The following is a 20,611-nucleotide window of genomic DNA, read 5'->3' as shown; positions in this document are numbered from 1 at the left end:
AGGCATTATAGCCAGCACCTGTAGTCCCAGCTACTTGGGAGGCTGAGACAAGAGATTGCTTAAGCCCAAGAGCTGGAGGTTCCTGTGAGCTGTGACTCCACGGCACTCTACCAAGGGTGACAAAATGACACTCTGTCTCTTAAAAAAAAAAAGAAAAGAAAAGCATGGACTTTCCAGAAGGGCTTTAAGATCAATGTAGAGTGATCTAATCACTTTTCAAAAGATAATTATGGTGCCATATAGAGTTCTAGTTCCATAATGTTAGACAGATTAAGTCTTTGCTGAGATCACGTATTTTCAAGGAGGCCCTTCCACCCCAACACTGCCTACACCCCTCCCCTGGTTTTCTATACTCCGTGGTATTCCTCACCCTCTAATATGTAATGTAGGTTCCCATTTGTTTTGAACGGAAGCTCCACAGAGAAAAGGTGTTTGTCTAGCCATCATTGAATTCTGAGCATGTAGAAGTGTCCAGCACAAGAGCAGACATTCAATAAAACCTTGTTGAACGAATGAATGTGTGGTAGGATATAGGTATAAATTAAATTCAATAAGTCGGTGTTGGTGGGGGTCAAGAACTAGTTCTCCGGGGAAACAGGTGATTAAGATAGAGTTCCTCTCTTCCAAAAGATCGTCGCTTTCAAGGGAGATCCATGCACAAAGAATCGCTCTAGAACAAGGAACATGAGACAACTTACCAGGGAGCCTTGACCTGCACAACTTTGAAACAGATGATGCAAAAGCTGGATTGTGGAGCAGATACAGGATTGCACCCCCCCTCCCCAACGAAGGCCAGGGAGAGGGAGGGCAGCCTCCTTTCAACATGAGAGGGTCAGGTGGGGCTCTAAGCAGGGTGGAGAGGGTTGAGCAGAGGCTGCCTCTCATTTGTACTTAAGCCTGGTTACCTAAGTGAACAGTTATGTTTTCTTTTTCCTACCTGGAATCCTCCTAAACCTGAGGCAGATTTGACCAGAGAAGTATGCAATTTAGTTGCATCTATGTGGCCCAATGTGAAGGGGAGTTTTGGCAAACACCCAATTAATCTAGTCAGTATGAATTGCTTTTCCACATATGAGTGGCCCAAAATCCCACTTTGAGGCCTTATCAAAATAAATAGGTCCTTTAGACATCTGTGTCATTTAAACACAGAGCCTACGGGAGAAGCACAGTAAAAGCAGGACGCAGGCTCAGTGGGAGCCTCATGTGGCTGTGGCAGGGCTGTGCCTGGCAAGCGTGCCACTTGACTTCACAAACGTTCCCTATTTAAAAACCATCCATTTCTCTCGACCATTTTTCTCATACGTCTTTCTTTCCCTTTGCACATAGAATGCCTTAAACAGTACCTCCATTATGCTCTGCGCAGCGGGGCCGGTGCTGAGGCTCAGGGGGCCGTTTGGATTCCAGGACAAGATCCTGAAGCAAAGGAAATCTGATCCAGGATTTTTTTTTTTCTGTGAGTTCCAAGTTTGGGGAAAACCTTCCCTAGATATTTCCCTCCTCCTGAGTTCTCCATGGAAGCCAAGCCCCTTTGTTGCTCTTTGGGACATAAGATGCCACTCAAGCAAGAGCTGAGTGGCCCCCATAAAATAGAGCAGGCGTCCTCAAACTTTTTAAACAGGGGGCCAATTCAGTGTCCCTCAGACCATTGGAGGGCCGGACTATAGTTTAAAAAAAAAAAACTATGAACAAATTCCTATGCACACTGCACATATCTTATTTTGAAGTAAAAAACAAAAAGGGAACAAATACAATTCACACAGCTTCATGTGGCCCGTGGGCCGCAGTTTGAGGACGCCTGGAATAGAGGATGGGGTGGGGACTCACCCTGAGTTTCAGGGCTGGCTGGGCAGGACTCTGGGCCACCGACAGTCTGGGAGAAGAACACAGGGTGATAACCAGGCCCAGTATCCCCGCACACCACTCAGGCCAGCAGCCCTCTCTGTCTTCTGGGGCAGTGGTTCTCAAACTGGGGCCCAGGATAATCTACCTCTTCCTTTAAATTTGGGGATCACAGATCCAGGAGCACAGGGGAGAAACTGTCCTTCCTCCTCTAAGGCCCTGGAGCTGCCCTTCCTTTCCAAGGCCTTCCCTGATGAGCTGTACAATGTCATTATACCAAGATAGACGTGGTAAAGAAGCATGAGCCTGAATATGCTACGTGTTTGCATGTGGGGTGTATTTTTTTATCAGGTGCTCATTTAATCTTCATAGCAACCCTAAAGCGGTTATTACTAGTTCTTTTCAGAGACACAGACCTGAAGTCTAAAATGGTAGAACAGCATGATCAAGGTCACAGCAGCATGACCAAGATCACTCAGCAGGCAGTGGCAGGGCTGGGATTTGAACCCAGGGCGAACTGATTCAAAACTCTATGTCCTTACCGCCAAAATAGCCCAGGGGTCCACCAAAGAGAAAGGGTAACTTCCCGAGGGCACCCTAAACCCTGTTTGAACTTTCACTGCTTTGGGGCAAGTGGTCTGTGCAGTTTGTAAAGTGGGAGAGGCCAGGCCAGGAGGTCAGGCATGAGGGAGTCAGTCCTGGACTGGCTACTGGCAGGGCTTAGGGTGGGGGAGATATCAGATGAGCCCAGACAAGCAGCTGGCCCTGAGCTATGGAAGGTTCGCTCTCCTGAGCTTGGTGGCTGGAAGAGGCTGCTCCTCCTCAAAGACTGGGCCTTCCAGAAACACAGGGTCTCAGCCCCAGAAGGGGTCATAGAGGGACAGCTTGGCCACTGTCTACTAGTTTGTGTGGTGACCTCCACCCCAGCAACAAAGACCACTGCTCACCACAAAAACAATGCCAGTCTTCCTCCGTGTGAGCTTGGCTTTTTCTTGAGAGATTGAGGACTTTGAGTCTCAGGCTGCCATTTGTTTGGGCATTTCTCCTTTGCATCCTCACCCTTTCAAGAAAAGAGGCCTGCATCATGCTGGCTCTGGCTGCCAAGGCCCCCGCTTTGCTTGGAGTGTGAGCAGCCTCGGCCACTCCCGGGCTGAAAGGTCTGCATTCAGAGGCCAGGCTTCTCAAGGACAAACAGGGCTGGGTGCCGCCAGCCTTCTCAGCAGCAACCAGAAATTCAATGAGAAGTTTCAGGGAAAATGCATCTTTTTTCCACCAAGTCATTGAAAGCAAGGTTTTATGTCATAGGGCATGAAGAGAGAGGCTTTTGTGGGCTAGCCTTGCTGTGTCTCTGCCTCTGGGTGAGGTCATAACAAAGAGGAGAGCTGCCTGTGGGCTGACTGCAGGCAACGGAGCAGGGAAAGAGCTGTCCCCAGACGTCTGGCCATATTTCTAGGACCCGTTTAAAGACCTCACACAGAAACGGAGTTAACATTGGTATGTCTCTGAGATGGACATGTCCAGAAAAGGCTTTTTCCTTCCAACAGGGACTTTTCAGAAAAAGGAAAAAAAAAAAAAAAAAAATCCACCATGCTCATATTTCTCTACCCCAGGGGGTCTCTCTCCTAGAATCTGAGAGGCCATTTAGTGTCAAATCCCAGCCACACTGAGCATCACATAATGAGGATACTGTTAGGCCATTGCCCACGTGAGGCACCCACAATGGCTGGCAAAGCACTCGTTCTCCAGAACGGGGCTCCCATCTCTTTGCTTTGGCAGAAGTTGATCTCAGGATTGCCTGAAACCAAAAACTCCAAGCGAAGTGCTTCTGGTGACTCTTCCGAAAAGGAATCACAGTAAGATCTGTCATCTTGGTATTCGGTCAAGTCAAGTCAGCCTTCACTAAAATAAAAAGTGAGTTTGTCTGAACTGGGGTGTGATTTTCTGCTGATGAAGCCATCTGTCCCCCCAGGGAGTTCTGAGAGTATCTACTGGTGCACTGGTCCCCCCAGGGCCACTTTTTCACATGGTGCCTCTGGCTGTTGCCTCAAGCATGTCTTTGCAGAACTCCGCTCTCAGGAAGGAGACCCGTGCACCTTACATGGGACGGCCTCAGGGCACACTCAGGCTGTTTTTGGAAGCAGGTAACCCCCCCCCCCCCGAAAAAAAAGACCTTCTCTGTGCACTGCCCTGGCCGGCAGCTGGGCTGAGGAGCCCTCCCACGGCCCCGTCAGGCGGCAGGCTCCAGGAGGGAACGTGTCAGTGCCGCAGTGTGAGCCGCTGGGCCTGCTTGTGGGTCCAGGACTTTCCATTTTGGTTGTAGATATATTTCTGGAGCTGACCACACTGCTAAGTTTTCACTTGTGTGACTTTTAGTAGGAAAGAAAATGAACCCTGGTTTCCACAAAGACATTGTTAAAAGCACATAAAATCACAGGCAGGCCTCTCCAGCAAGCAGCAGCTCGCCCTTGACTCCCCATGGGAACTGCGTTCAGCCTGCGCTTCATAACTAGGTGGACTGCCGTCCGTCATCAGAGAGGACGTGGGGTGACGTCGTCTGTACCGCTCATCACCCCAGGCTTAGACCTTGAGCCTAATGCAGAAGTGGGAGGTGGGAACCCTGGATGCTCCTCAGCTAGTGATGTAATAGACAAGAAGAACTGTGTGTATTTAGCAAGAAGGAAATGCTGGCCCAGTTTATTCATTCATTCAGGTACTTACGGCATGCTTCCCCGGGCTGGGCACTGCCCAAGGCACGTGGGTGCATCAGAGGGTCTAACAAACATCCCTGTGATCCCCGCCCTGGTGGGCTTAACTGTCAGGTGGAGGAAGCAATCAACAATGAACGTGAATGAATGATTGACTAAGCTGGGTGAAAAGTGGGAGAACAGAAGGAGAGCGGAGGGGAGAGGAGGACGGCCACCCTGGTTCTAGGTCTGAGTTTGTCTGGTACACAACAATGATGCTCCCTGGTAATAATGATGTTGACATCGCCTGGGCCAACCCCATCCCAGGCCCTTCGCTCTCCCATTTACTCTGCAAGGCTGCCCCAGTTTTCAGATCTCCAAGGCAGGATTCCAGGCCTCAGCGCTTGGCCTTGGCACCCCCATCTTCATTCTTTGACTTTGGAGCAGGAATTGCTCCAAAAATGCTGGTTTTAATTTAAATCTTGCATTAGAACCCCAGAGCCTACAGAAGGCATTTGTTAAACTTCTTAGTATGTGGGCCCAGCCTGTCCTCTGTGGATTTGGGTGTCGGTTTGTATGGGGGCGTGGGGGGAGTATGCAAGTATCAGAGAATGAGAACACACAGGGGACACAGTGGGGGGAGGCCTGGCGTCCTGCGGCTCTGACTCCACGCCCTGCAGGGTGTCACCTGAAGACACCAGCTTATTAAGGCCTGGCCAGTGCTGTTTATGGTTCTCTTAACCTCCGTAAGAAAGCAGTTCAGGCTGACAGCTGGGTGGCCTTCTGTTTCTGTCACTTGCTGTTTCACCTATGAAAGGCCCACATGGTTGATTGGGACGTCCAAAGTCCTCTCAGCCAGGCTCTGCCCCAGGTAGTTCCATGGGAGAACTGCCCCAAGAAGCTCTGCGTCCCTTCTCAGGCCACTCTGACAAGGCACCATCTGCAAACCAGGACTGGTTTCTTAGAGTGACAGAAAGATCCTGCGATCACCCACCGCTATTGGGGAGAGGGAATTTGTGCCTTGCGTAACTTTTGCATGCTTGCTCTGTCCCTGGAGGAAGAAAGTGTGGTAAGGAGTCAATAGTAACTCTACCCACGGACAAAATTTGGGCTTGAATTTGGGCTTCTGAAGGGTTACAAGATAGCTTTCGGACAGACTATCGACTGAAGGTAGAAAAATTGTGCAGAAAGACTTGAGACAGAGAGTTATGGTGCACTAAGCTGATATCAAGTCAGAACTTCAGATGACACCTTCAAGACGAAACTTCTGATCCCTGGAAGTTGGTGATTTTTCGTTTGTTGTTTAAATTTGTCATCATCAATTCCACTTTCTGTTCTGTTGCTACTAAAATCAGCCACCCTTCTCCACCATCACAAGCTCATTCTTCCCTACACCTGTTTTCTTGTTTCATCACTGTGTGCCCCACACTTCTTTCCTTTACCTAGAACCCCAAGTCCAGGCAGCCTGAGCTGCCATCAACAACCTTGAACGTGCCCGGGCTCTCCCACCTAACCGTCAGCAGTTCTCAACCTGTGGGTTGCGACCCACAGGAATTGCATTGAAGGACTGCGGCATTAGGAAGGTTGAGAACCACTGTTTTAGGTCCCTTTAGTCGGTCAGTTCCACCCGTGGTTGTCCTTAGATGTCACCTCGGCACCACCCCACCTGCTCTGTCTTGTTCCTGTCACCTCTGTTCGCTGTCCTCCCTCCAGAGAGGTCTCAAGTCACACAGCCCCCAGGAGGGCGTCTCCTGCCCCAGTTCCACTCACCTGTCCCTCCCACACCTGCAGTAGCCCCAAATGTCTCCTCACCATCTTTCTGCTCATATTATTTACAGGCAGGACGGGGAACCCTTCCCTATCACTCCATATCCACTCCACAGCCAGGCACACAGAGCAGTGTCCAAGCCGGGCCCAGATAAACCACTGGAAACCTAGCCAGCACCCTCTTCCTGCTCAAAGAAAAGCTTTTGGCGAATCTCACCTTTCCTTTTGCTGATGCTGACACTGCACATGTTTGCATCCTCAGCAAGGCAACTCAGTGCTCACCAGAGCTCTCGACCTCCTTCCAAGCTTGTACGCACGTGGGTCTTTTTCATTTTCGTGGCTTGTTTTTTTTTTTTTTTTTTTTAAGCCAGAAGAGGAATCTATTTACAGGAGGAATTGTGAAAAAAAAATCAAAAATAAAAGCAGATGACTTAAAGGCATTGAGCTGGGTCTCTCCCTTCTGTCCCGGCCCTACCCCTCCTCCCAGCCACACCCCCCTCACTTTCTGTTTTGTTTTTCATGCCAGTCACTAAAGACTGTAATTTAAAAACGGGACGGACTTTTCCAGAGGCATGAAGAATGTGTGTCTGCACGTGGGTTTTTCCAACAGAACACTGGCCTTGTCTGTTGGTTCTTCTTAGCCAGAAATAGCAAGACCAGGCAATAGGAAGAGTCCGTCCCTCTCCCCAGGTCTTCTTCTAATTTGTCTGAGGGGTTCGGAAGGGCTGGAGGGAATGGTTTGTGTTTCACCCTGTCAGCCTGATGTTTGATGAGGTTTGCACCCCGTTTGTTGGGATGGTTTTTATGGTTTCTTTGTTGTTCGTGGGAAGACTTTGAAAGTCCTAATTCTGTATCCTTAAGCTCGTTTGCTGTTCCTGCCCTGGGTCTCCATGGGACTCACACCACGAGAGAGGAAATGAGGGAGGTTTCCAGCCAGTTAGTTGAGCAATCTCTGAACATGGTTATGGAGTCAGGTGGAATCCTTCCACCACAAGGTTGGGGGCACAGAAGTGTAAGTTTTGAGGAGTGTTCTCCAACACAGTCCAGGAGCAGGCGTGGTGTATGTCCACACAGGAGGTGTGTCTCCATCCACTCGTTTCTACACACACGTTGCTGGCCTTGTCCCTCTCTCTGTGGTCATTGGGCCCAGCCCTGCTCAAGACCCAAGAGAGCCCAAACGTGCCCACTGCTCTGAGACGGCTTCCCCACTGGGCATGCTGGATAGGGACTGGAGTCAGCCCCCCAGGAAGGATTTTGCCTCACGGCTGTGGACATTTCTTTTCCTTTCCAACCTCATGTTAGTTTTTATGTGTAGAAAGCTTTATAAAGTGCTCTACGTCTGTCATCTCATTTAATCATTACCACAACCCCTAAGTACGAATCACATAAAGTTTTATTTCCATATTAAAAAAAATTGAGGATCAAAAGAGTCTTAGGTTTCTTCCAAAGTCTCACTACAAATGACAGAGACAGAACTTGAACCAATCCTTGTACTTCAAATTCAGGCTCTTCCCGTCACCCTAGCTCCCAAATAAGACTCAAACGTTCTCAGAATCAGTGTCACTGTTCTGTCTGCCACCCCAGCCCCACCGCAGGGGGAGACTACACTCCCAGCATTTAGTGATGCTTAAAAAGTTTCTACTGTTTTCAAAAAATAGTATTAATTGTTTTTTGTTTGGAAATAACAAATTTTTTAATCCAGATCTATAGATAATGTTTATAATGTACATGTTGTTTTAAAACATGTATACATTGTGAAATGTCTAAATTGAGCTAATCAACATAAGTATTATGTCACACACTGAACATTTTTCTGGTGAGAACACTTAAAATATATTCTCATAGCAATTTTCAAGTATACAGTACATTGTTACTAACTGTAGTCACCATACTGCAATCTCTCGAACATATTTCTCCCATCTAACTGAAATTTCATATCCTTTGACCAACATCGCCCCAAACCCTCTCCCCCCAGCCCCTGATAACCAGTCTTTACTTCTGTGAATTCAACTTTTAATACCACACTTGTAAATGAGATTACGTAGTATTTGTTTTTTTTGTTTTCTTGAGGTTTGCATTTATTAATTATTTTAGAGTTTTTTAAACTTCAGAATATTAGGGGGTATACATTTTTTTTTACATACTTTGTTTTCGTGTGAGTTGAATAAAAGTTACACACCTGAGTGTGCCCTTCACCAGCATAGTGTGTAATGTAATAAGTGTGAATTTACTCATCCCGTCCTTTCCACTCCCCCAGCTTGCTTTTCACTGACATTTGTTTCCATACGCGCCCTTAAGTATCGATCAATTAGTTCCATTTGGTATTGACGACGTGTCTTTGTTCCTCCATTCCTGGGCTGTTTCTCTTAGAAGAATGGTTTCCAGTTCCCTCCGTGTTATCCAAAAAGATCCTGGATCACCTTTTTTATTTTATGGCTGAGTAGTAGTCCACAGTATGTGGATACCACATTGTATTAATCCATGCATATATTGGTGGGCTCTTGGATTGTTTCCACATCTTTGTGGTTGTGAATTGTGCCGCTATAAACATTCAAGTGCAGGTATCCTTTTTATAAAAAGGCCTTTTTTCCTTTGGGTCTATACCCAGCAGTGGGATTACTGGGGCCAAATGGTGGTCTACTTTCACTTCTTCAATTCTCCATAGAATTTTCCATAGAGGTTGCACTAGTTTGCAGTCCCACCAACAGTGTATAAGAATTCCTTTTTCTTCTGATCCACACCAGCATCTGTTGTTTGGGGAATTTTTATACTAGCCATTCTCATTGAAGTTGGGTGATAGTGTGGTTTTTTTATTTGCATTTCCCTAATGGTTAGAGATGTTGAGCATTTTTTTTTTCTTTCAGAAATTTGTTGTTCATCTTCATTTGAAAATTTTCTGTTCATGTCTTTTGCCCACTTTTTAATGGGGTTGGTTTGGTTGTTTGTAGCTGATTTGCTTGAGCATTTTGCAGATTCTGGTTATCAGCCCTTTATCAGAAGTACAGCATGTGAATATTTTCTCCTGTTCTATAGGTTGTCTATTTGCTCTTTTGTCCTGGGCTTTGCAGAAACTTTTCGTTTTATCAGGTCCCATTTATTTATTTTTGTCATCACTATGATTGCTTTGGGGGTCTTCTTCATGAATTCTTTGCCAAGGCCAAAATTTTCTTTTAGGATTCTTATGGTTTCCTGCCTTAGCTATAAGTCTTTTATCTTTCGTGAGTTAATTTTTGTGAGTGGTGAAAGGTGCAGACCTAGTTTTAGTCTTCTACATGTGGCTATCCAGTTTTCCCAGCACTGTTGAAAGGGATTCTTTTCCCCAGTATATGTTTTTATCTATTTTGTCAGTAATATCATGGGAATATGAGGATGATTTTTTTTTTTTTTTTGTAGAGACAGAGTCTCACTGTACCGCCCTTGGGTAGAGTGCCATAGCATCACACAGCTCACAGCAACCTCTAACTCTTGGGCTTACACAATTCTCTTGCCTCAGCCTCCCGAGCAGCTGGGACTACAGGCACCTGCCACAACGCCCGGCTATTTTTTTGTTGCAGTTTGGCCGGGGCTGGGTTTGAACCCGCCACCCTCGGCATATGGGGCCGGCGCCCTACTCACTGAGCCACAGGCGCCGCCTATATGAGGATGATTTTATCTTTGGGTTGTCTGTTCTGATCTATACGTCTATGTCTCTGGTACCAGTACTATGCTATTTTGGTTACTACAGCCTTGTAGGATAGCTTAAAGTCTGGTAAAGTGATGCCTCCCACTTTGTTCTTATTATGTAAAGTTGCCTTGGCTATCGAGGTCTTTTGTGGTTCTCTATGAAGCATAGAACTATTTTTTCTAGATCTGCAAAAAATGTTATTGGTATTTTAATGGGAATTGCATTGAATCTGTAAATCACTTTGGGTAGTATTGCTATTTTAACAATGTTGATTCTGCCTATTCATGAACTTGGTATATTTTTCCATCTGTTTACGTCCTCTGCAGTTTTTTCCTCAATGTTTCATAATTCTCCCTGTAGAGGTTTTCACCTCCTTTGTTAAGTATATGCCTAGGTATCGTATTTTCTTATTGCTGATGAGAAAGATATTATCACTTCTTTTGTTTGATTCTTAGCACAACCGTTGTTGGCGTATATGAAAGCTACTGATTTCTGTGCATTTATTTTGTAGCCTGAGAATGTAGTAATTTTATTTATCAATTCCAGTAGTCTTTCAGTTGAATCTTTGGGGTTTTCTAGATGTAATATTAGATCATCAGTAAAGACGATAACTTGACCTCTTTTTTCCCCATTTGGATCCCTTGATTTCCTTCTCTTGCCTGATTGCTCTGGCTAGGGCTTCTGACACTACATTGAACTGAAGTGGTCAGAGTGGGAAGGAAACCTTGTCCAGTTGCTATTCTAAAGAGGAATTTTTGCCCATTCAATATGATGTTGGCTGTGGGTATGTTGTATATGGCCTTTATAATTTAGAGGTGAGTCCCATCTATGCCTATTTTCTTAAACATTCCTATCATAAAGGGTGCTAAATTTTGTCGAATGTTTTTTCTGTGTCTATTAAAGGGATCCTATGGTCCTTGTTTTTTGCTGAAGTAAAATTAATCTCCCCTGATCACTTAAGAGAGAATCCTCACACAATCTTTCTTAAAGGAGACAGTGCTAATGTATCCCTAATTGTTTCTTGCTAGATCCTTCCTACGACTCAGTAAGGAGAGGAGCATGGAGCAATAACATGAATTCTGGCCTCAACAAAAGTAAGTAACTAGCATCCCAGTCTTTGAGGGGAAACTTGTTCTGAGGACTGGGGTAGAGAACAGGGTCCCTGCTTTCTGAGTAGATACCAAAACTAATTTGTCAGTTGAGGGCCTCTCCATGATACCCATTCCTTGTAAGACGGCTTGGGATTTTCATTTAGACCTCTGAGTTGTGTCTCATCTCACCTGGTTTAGAAATTTGAAGTTTGCAGGCTTCTTGGAAGAAGATTCTGAATGAATGAAGGAAAGGTTGCTGGATTGGAGTCGGCACAATGACCCACTCTGACCTTGCCCCTCTGATTGGTTTTGTTGTTGTTGTTGTTTGTTTTTTGAAACAGAGTTTCTCTCTGTCACCCTGTATAGAGTGCTATGGCATTATCATAACTCACAGCAACCTCACACTCTTGGGCTCAAGTGATCCTCTTGCCTCAGACTCCCCAGTAGCTGGGGCTACAGGTGCCTGCTACAACACCCAGCTATCTTCTCTATTTTTAGTAGAGATGGAGTCTCGCTCTTGCTCAGGCTGATCTCAAACTTCTGAGCTCAAGAAATCCACCTGCCTCAGCCCCCCAGAGTGCTGGGATTATAGATGTGAGCGACCACACCTGGATTTTTTTGTTTATCTTTATTTATTTATTTGCCCCTGTGATTGTTGAGAATCCATCCTGCCAATTCCCTATCCCCATTCCATGAAAGACTGAGATAAAGGGCAACCTGATGAGGAGATGGGAGGAGTTGGAGACATCAACTTGCCCACCAGTGGGTGAGGTGATTGATACATTGAAGTCTAGCAAATATCTCCTATTAAGGGAATAAGGAAAGAGCATGACTCGTGGACTCAAGAACTCCTGGACCTGTGTCAATCTTGCTGTCTCTAGGAAGTAAAATATGCACATGAATGAGTGATGAAGGGAATTATTTCAAGAGAGAGATTGGGATTATGAATTAATGTCTGAGCAATTTCGATTTTAATTATTAATTATTTGTTTACTCTGCACACAGCACTGTGTACTGTGGAATCCATATAGATGACTCAGACATTGAATAGTCTCATAATCAGGGGAGAGAAATTATTTATACAAGTAGCTTCTCATCTAGGGTGGTATCAAGGAAGGTTGTGTAGAACTGGTGGCATTTGAGTTAGCTCTGGAAGTTAGAGGCAGGAATTGGACCTATGGAGATGGGAGGGCAGATATTTCCAGTTGAGCTGGGACAGGGAGTGATGTCAAGCTTGGCATGTCTGACAGTCAGTGAGGGCCCCAGGTTCCTGGAGTCCAGGATGTGTGGTGGGAAAGAAGACTGGAAAGGTAAGAAAGGAGCTGGGAACGATGCTATGAAGACAGACCTTAATTCCTTAGGCAACACAGTCACCAAGGTTTTTGAAAGGAAGAGTGTATGATGGGTCTCGGGGAGAGACCAGAGTGGTGACAACACCTGTCAGGCCACTCAAGAAGCCACACAGACCTAAAAGACCTGAAATGCAAAAAAAAAAAAAAAAAAAAAACAATAACAGGGATGGATGGGTGACATGAGAGACACCAAAGAGGGGAACTCACAAAACACAGGAGCATAGGAAGCTGGTGACCTTTGCTCAAATGTCATCTTCTCATTAAGCACCTCCTTCAGTTGCCTATTTAAAAATGAAACCCACAACCCCAGGATCATCAGATGTGCTATACTATTGATTTCCTTGTTAAAAAATTGTTAATCCCTGTCTTCCCCATAAAATGCAAATTCTTCCATGGACTGTTTGCTCACTGCTAAATCTCCAGCATGAGGAACAGGGTCATGTGTAGGTTCTGTATAAAGGGTCCTAAAATAATTTGTACCAGAATGTTTATTGCAGCCCAATTCATAATTGCTAAGTCATAGAAAAAGCCCAAGTGCCCATCAATCCACAGATGGATTAATAAATTGTGATATATATACACCATGGAATATTATGCAGCCTTAAAGAAAGATGGAGACTTTACCTCTTTCATGTTTACATGGATGGAGCTGGAACATATTCTTCTTAGTAAAGTATCTCAAGAATGGAAGAAAAAGTATCCAATGTACTCAGCCCTACTATGAAACTAATTTATAGCTTTCACATGAAAGCTATAACCCAGTTATAACCTAAGAATATGAGAAGGGGGCGGAGGGAGGGTGATTGGTGAGACCACATCTATGGTGCATCTTACAAGGGTACATGTGAAACTTACTAAATGTAGACTGTAAATGTCTCAACATAATAACTAAGAAAATGCCAGGAAGGCTATGTTAACCAGTGTGATGAAAATATGTCAAATGGTCTATAAAACCAGTGTAGGGTGCCCCATGATTGCATTAATGTGCACAGCTATGATTGAATAATAAATAAATTTAAAAAAGAGTCCTAAAATAAATAAATGTGTCAGTGAGGAATGGGTGAATGAATAAATGAGAAAGGACATTAGTCCTCCTTCTGGAGGGTGTTTGTCAAGGTGTGTCTCTCCCCTGTTGGACAATGGCCCTACTCACGGTGTTTCTTGTCCCCTTGTCATAGGTCCCCCCCTCGGAGGAACACAAACGATAAGTAAGAACACGGAACAACGGCCCCAGCCAGGTACCTGTCCAGGATGTGCAATCTCTCCCCTGCTTCGCAAGCAGCTATTGATTCCATGTGGCCAATTGCTGGAATATTTAAATAACATGTCACACTTGTTGTTTTTTTTTTCCTCTCAAGAAGAGTCTATATCTGATGATCTGTAATAAATCTGTGAGGGAAGTAACAGGGACCGAAATCAGATAGAGACTTTCAATATCAGAGGTAAAAGAAGCTTTAAGATTAAATTTCTGATGCTCTAGTTTGTAAAATGAAGAAATGGAGGCCCAGAGAAGGTCCAGGGATTTGGTAAAAGCCACACTATTGGTTCAGAAGAGAATTAGAGCTAGGACCCCAAATCCCCAAATTCCCATCCACGCCGTCTACGTTTCACCAAACCTTATTTCAAAAATATGCTCGTTTGATGGCTAAATAATTTTTCTATGGTAAAAAATCATATAAGTTTTAAGTACATTGAGATTTTAAGAACAGTTATTTTATCGCTAAAATACAAACTATGGTTAGTGTTGCAATTTCTAAGCTTAAAAATCACAGAAGGGAACAGGGGAATTGGGTAGCCCAACCAGCTCATTGTACAGATGAGAAAAACCGATACCCAGAATTTGTCCAACAGTTTATTTGTTTGTAACTTAGCTGGGGCTGGAACCCAGGCTGCTTGGTTTTCAGGCGTGTTTCTTTTATGCCACATCAGGAAAAAAAGGGATTAGAATGTTTCTAGTACTCGGTGGAACTAAGACCAGAAGCCTCCCTTAAGCCCACTGAACCCTACCCCTTCACTTACTTGTTGTATGATTGACTATTAGACAGCTCTTTTCCAAATGTTTCCTTATTTTCTTTTGAGTATTAACAACATAATCTACAAATTATAGGCACCAAATATGAAAAAGTGATGCTGTGAGTATCCCTGTTGTCTCTGTAACTTCTGAGTTGAAAACCATACCAGCCATTAGCCGTTTTTGATTTGTGCAAATAAAGTAGTAAAGTGTTTTGAAATGAGTCTTTTCGAGAAAGTCTAAACCGTTGGAGTTTTCATATTATTGATGCTATTGCTATATTTTTAGCAACATTGAAGCAAATTTTCTTTTCTGTTTCCGTAGATCCATATCAGATCCTGGGCCCAACCAGCAGCCGCCTAGCCAACCCTGGTGAGTTTACCTTGACTCCCTTAGCTTTGTGAGGTCACAGAGACCTCTGTCCTAGGCCTGGACACCTGACTTGGAAGGAACATGTACTTCTTTCCTTGAAAGGTTCAAGGTCTGCTTCTCTAGCACGCAATTGAAAGGTCAGGGCTTCTTACTAGGTGGCAGTACCCCTTGGTGAGGACGCTTCTGGAAAGCAAACATGAGCCCTGCACGTCTGCACTGAGGTTTGGGTTAGTAATAAATGGCACAGGCAGATGTTTCAGAATGGAAAGATGGGAACAAAAAGAAAAGGAAACCATTCCATTGAGTTCTCAGTCATCTCCCCCATGTGAGGCACAAGTGAATAAATATTCCAAATGTGTCTTATTCTTGATTTTAGAAAGTATTGCAGAGTTTACTGGCCTTCTAAAAGAGGTTAATTCAGCGGGGTGCAGTGGCTTACCCCTATAATCTCAGCATTCTGGGAGGCTGAGATGGGAGGATTGCCTGAGCCCAGGAGTTCAAGCCAGCCTGAGCAAGAGTGAGACCTCGTTTCTATTAAAATAGAAAAATTAGACCCGGCCTTGTAGCCCACACCTATAATTCTAGCACTCTGGGAGACCGAGGAGTTTGGATTGCCTGAGCTCAGGAGTTTGAAACCAGCCTGAGCAAGACAGTGAGACCTCATCTCTACTAAAAATAGAAAAAGTAGACAGGTGCTGTGGCAGGCGCCTGAAGTTCCAGCCTCTGGGAAGGACAAGGCAGGAGGATCACTTGAGCCCAAGAGTTTGAGGTTGCTGTGAGCTACGTTGATGCCATGGCACTCTACCCAGGGTGACAGAGGGAAACCCTGTCTCAGAAAAAAAAAAAAGAGAGAGATTAATTTCACATAAAGTAATTTGACAATGTTAAGGATTTATTATTAAAAATAACTTCCCAGTGAGCTCTTTTAAGCCACTGAGATGGTGAGCTAATAGGCTGTTCGCAATTGTGAGGCCTACAGTGCAACTGCTGCTGGTGTCCCCCACCCTCAGTGCCCAATCATCCCTGCCTAGAGGGAAAAGAAGGCACCAGAATCTTCTGTTGTTTTTCTCTGTGCCCAAGTTCTCTGAAGAACTTAGAGCTGAGAGCCAAGCCTAGGGCTCTGCCAAGGAACCTCAAGCTCAGGACACACCTTCTCCCAGACTCTCAAGGTGCTGACAGAGGCTTCATGACTAAGTAAAAATCAGACAGTGACGTGGCCTTTATAGAAGAGAGTCAGAAATCTTGCCTGCAAATCCAGCCCCTGATGGCCCACGTTCCATTCCCCAGGATCTGGAGCAAATTATCTTCAGATCTAACCTTGCTTATTAGGCAGGCCCATCTCCGCGGCAAGGAGAAAAGCTAACCAGCAAGGATAAGAAGGGGGTGTTGAGCTCACCCTATGTAAAAGGGACCCAAGGGTCTCCTGTAGAGAGTGAGAAGCCATCCACTCAGGGTCCTGGGTGCTGACTTCTCCAGGCTGAGACAGTCTTCTCTCGTTTGCTTCACTGCCCGTAGGAAGCGGGCAGATCCAGTTGTGGCAATTCCTTCTGGAGCTGCTCTCCGACAGCGCCAACGCCAGCTGCATCACCTGGGAGGGGACCAACGGGGAGTTCAAAATGACAGACCCTGATGAGGTGGCCAGGCGCTGGGGGGAGCGGAAAAGCAAGCCCAACATGAATTATGACAAGCTGAGCCGTGCCCTGCGATACTACTACGACAAAAACATTATGACCAAAGTTCACGGCAAGAGGTATGCCTACAAATTTGACTTCCACGGCATTGCCCAGGCGCTGCAGCCACACCCGGCAGACCCCTCCATGTACAAGTACCCATCCGACATCTCCTATGTACCTTCCTACCACGCCCACCAGCAGAAGGTGAACTTTGTCCCTCCCCACCCGTCCTCCATGCCTGTCACCTCTTCCAGCTTCTTTGGTGCGGCATCACAATACTGGACCTCCCCCACTGGTGGAATCTACCCCAACCCCAACGTCCCCCGCCACCCTAACACCCACATGCCTTCACACTTAAGCAACTACTACTAGAAGCTTAATCATTGGTGGCCTTCCCGCTGGAGCCCCAGCCCTCATGCTTCCTGGATACTCTGGACTCTAAAAGGACATGTGTGGCCTTGAAGAGAACACAAAACTGGATGTTGTTTCTTCTTGAATACAGCCTTTGTTATTTGTTCCTTAAAAACAATTTTTTTTTAAATGTTGGTAACTTTTTCCTTCCTCTACCTGAACCAACAGATGGTTAGTTCCACAGGCCAGTAAGCCAGTTTGTATTCTGAGTCGCCTGTCACCGTGTGAGTTTTTAGAGTGCTGGAATGGTTGTTTCATAGTTCTCAGAAAGAAGCTGTACCTTTTCTTTATGTTTCTATGACCAAAGCAGTTTCTTATTAACACACGGGTCTCACCATGGTAGGGCTCAGAGCAATAGTGCACCATGGAGTTAACCAGTGATGTCCTGGTTGGAGACTTAGCGAAAATAGAGGTAGGAAGCTTATCATCTTATAAGCTGATTCAGTGGATGGCAACTGGAACACTGGTTATAAGACCAGTGAAGTTTTCACCCAACTGGAATTTAAAAGAAAGCTTGTGAGTATTTAAGAAGCCATGGGCACTGCAAAATTCACTTCTATGGTCAACCAGCATTCGTGTGACCATTCTGTCTAGTAGTCAAGATATGAACTAAGAAATTTTAATGCAAATACAGACATTTCTGAAAGAGAATAACTTTTTTTTTTTTTTTAATAATGATGACAGTGGATCCCAGAACTTAGAAAAGTCAGAGGGATTTCTAAACTCAAACAGATTCACAAACGCTGTGCGTTTGTCAGACCGTCAGGCCAGGGTCAACCAATCAGAAGGCAACTTACTATATAAATTATGCAGAGTTATTTTCCTATTATCTCACAGTATTGAAAATAAATAATTAAAAAATTAAAAAGAATAAATAAAACGAGTTGACCTCGGTCACAAATGCAATTTTACTAGCAGATCAGTCGTTGTTATTTTTTTAATGTAATTTGTACATCTTTTGTCAATCTGTACATTTGAGCAGCTTGTGTGTTTTTATAGCTTGTTTTTAAAAAGCATAATGTGACTATTGCTGAAAAGAAAACAGGCTATTTAAGTCTCTGTCTTGGGGCACAGGGGAGGACGGGCATGCAGAAGCAGGGAAGTGTGAACATCGAAACCTTAATGCTTTGGAGATGTTTGTAAGTAACAGTGCTGCAGTTATCCCAGCTCTGGAAAGAATAACCCATCTTTCCCTTGTTCAGACTTTACTGCTTTATATATGCAATATGTTTTTTAGACATTAAAATATATATATAATTTTGCAGGTAATCGTTGACTTTTTTAAACTATATTAAGTGTTAAGCTGAATAAATTGTGCCTTCTTTCAGAACCAAAAATGTTGTCTTATTTACTGTGGATCAGGTCAAAGGATTTTCCAAAGGGAAATTTTCTATTTACTTCTTGGAGCATCAAGAAGTTTTCAAATGTGCAGACTGCAGGACAGCAGGAGATATGACATCAGTGTGGTCTTTCATCGCCATTGATGATGTTTGCAGTGATTTTTTTCAAAGTTATTTAAATATTTCTCCAACCCAAAAGGGTTTTATAAGATGACAATCTGTGTCCAGGGATCAGAATGAAACAAACAGGTTCATCCAGAAGACTTAACTCTGGTGACCCCTCCAAGCATGTCGAGGCCAGATGGCCGACCTTCTGATATTCCAACAGAGAACAAGAGCCTTGCTTGACCCAGGTCCCAGGCCAGGATTTCATGGACATGCAGATTATAAGATCTTTTTTCTTAGCAAGGAAGAAACTTGCCTCAAATTGCTTCACTGTTAGGTAGCTTGTTTTCATTTCCTGTATTTTACAATGGAAAAGAATGAGACCTGGAAAATCCTTGATGTTGCAAAGAATTAGACTCCCAGCACTGGTAACCCTATAGCCTTCCCAGCGTAACTCTGAGTACCTTTTAGACAACAGGTCTGCCTAAATAAAACAGGATGTGGGGTGGCGCCTGTGGCTCAAAGGAGTAGGGCGCCAGCCCCATATGTCAGAGGTGGTGGGTTCAAGCCTAGCCTCGGCCAAAAACTACAAAAAATAAATAAATAAATAAAATGGGATGTGTTCCAAATCATCAGTCTCCAATTTTTTTTAATCTTACACCTTACCATTAAAAAAAATGCTAAGCACATGTTCTCAACAAATGTACAATGATTTGTAAATCATGTGCATAAACTGTTACATCATGATTATTCTAAAACAAGCAAAAATGGAAAATATTAATGGAGTGACATAAAACTAAATGAAAACTGAAATTTTAATATTTTTCTCCTATTTTCTTTCTCCTTTTGCATATCCCTTGCTGTTAACACTCAAAACAAAAAATGTCAGTCTTTAGTAAAATGAGCGTGCAGGTATGTATTCACATATGGGTTTTCTAGTGATTTCTAAGAGAGCAGAAGATAAAAGCTTGGTATCAATGGCCCAAGCATAGTGTCTGAGTGTATCTACAGGCAACAGGCTAGCTGGTTGCTTTTGAAACTCTCTAGCTCAGTCACGCGATTTTCACATCAGTTTTTAAATCTACAAAGTATTCATTAGGGAAAATGGAGACACTATTTCTGGGCTGTAAGATGCTCAGACCATTAGGAGTTCAGCCCTGTAAAAGGTTTTCTTTGTGTATGCTAGTCAAACACTGGTTTAGGTTCATCCCCTGTACAAGTCATACAACTTTAGCCAAATGGTCCCCGGAACATGTTCCACAGTGATTTATTGTGTGTCCCAGAAGCTGGTCCACTCACCAGCAGGATTGGGACACCACTCCTCATAGGCATCTGTGCACCAGGAGGACTGGCAGTTAGTCCCCTGCAATGCCCAGATTTAAATTTACAAGCTGGCTCCAGCACATCAGTTGCAGAGGACAAACAGGCTCTTTCCCCTGCCGGCCGCCTTGCCCACTCTGGCCTGAGCCATGAGTTGATGCCGTTGTCAGGCAGGCCAGCCAGGCAGTGAGGGCAGGCCTGTGTGCTGTCCTGACGGAGGCTGCCCTCCGCACACTTCAGGACACTGACCAGCAGCCCTGCTGAGCAGGAAGTCATCTCAGCCCACTTGGGCTACTGTAATAAACCATTGTAGGTAGCTTAGAAAAACAGAAATTTATTTCTCAGAATTCTGCAGTCTGGAGAATCTAGGATCAAGGTGTAGCAGAGCTGGTGTCTGGTGAGGGCCTGTGCCAGTTCATAGATGGTGCTTTTTTACTGTGTCCTATCACAGTGAAAGGGACAGGGGTGTCCTCTGGGAGCTCTTAAATGAAAGCACTAACCCCATTCGTGAGAGCTCCACCCAGAGGACTTAACAACCTCCCAAAGACCCCACTTCCTAACACCCTCCATAGGTTTCAACATACATGAATCTGGACATGACATTCAGTCTTCAGCAGAGGCCACATTTCTTTTTCTTCAGTGTCAAAAATATTGTTGAGTCTCGAGTAAAGGAAGTCATGCTGTCAGCATCTGCTGTTTGAAACATTTTTAATGTCCAACAACCACTAGAAATTTAACAACACTTAAAATGGTTGCTATTTTAATTGACCCATCATATCTGCACGCAAACGAACACTGAATGTGCACCATGTTTACTTGAAGTCCCTGCTAACGCGTGAAAAGTGAATCTTCCAGGACGTTCCAGAGCACCAGAGAAGAAAGGAGTCTCTACCGTCCACTCCAAGCCAAGGTGTGGCCAGGCCAAGGCAGTGGTTGGTGAGGAAATAAAAAACAAAATAAAGCTCAGTAGTTTCTGTAAGCG

The 20,611-nt window shown here is 44.6% G+C and overlaps 1 protein-coding gene across 2 annotated transcripts in view; it reads left to right on the top strand.

Annotated features, from left to right (window-relative positions):
* Nucleotides 1–17,705, top strand: part of FLI1 (Fli-1 proto-oncogene, ETS transcription factor) — a 115,087-nt gene extending 97,382 nt beyond the window's left edge. For both annotated transcript variants that reach the window (XM_053594550.1, XM_053594551.1), the window contains 4 exons: nt 10,983–11,048; nt 13,576–13,635; nt 14,733–14,780; nt 16,296–17,705. In XM_053594550.1, the coding sequence (XP_053450525.1) occupies nt 10,983–11,048; nt 13,576–13,635; nt 14,733–14,780; nt 16,296–16,825 (704 nt within the window). In that variant the 3' untranslated portion in view covers nt 16,826–17,705. The remainder of the gene's footprint in view (nt 1–10,982; nt 11,049–13,575; nt 13,636–14,732; nt 14,781–16,295) is intronic.
* The last annotated feature ends 2,906 nt before the right edge of the window (nt 17,706–20,611 follow it).

Source organism: Nycticebus coucang, chromosome 6 (genome assembly GCF_027406575.1).
Source record: "Nycticebus coucang isolate mNycCou1 chromosome 6, mNycCou1.pri, whole genome shotgun sequence".
NCBI lineage: Eukaryota > Metazoa > Chordata > Mammalia > Primates > Lorisidae > Nycticebus > Nycticebus coucang.
Note: the sequence above shows the minus strand (reverse complement) of the source record. Positions and strands in the feature narration are given on the sequence as shown.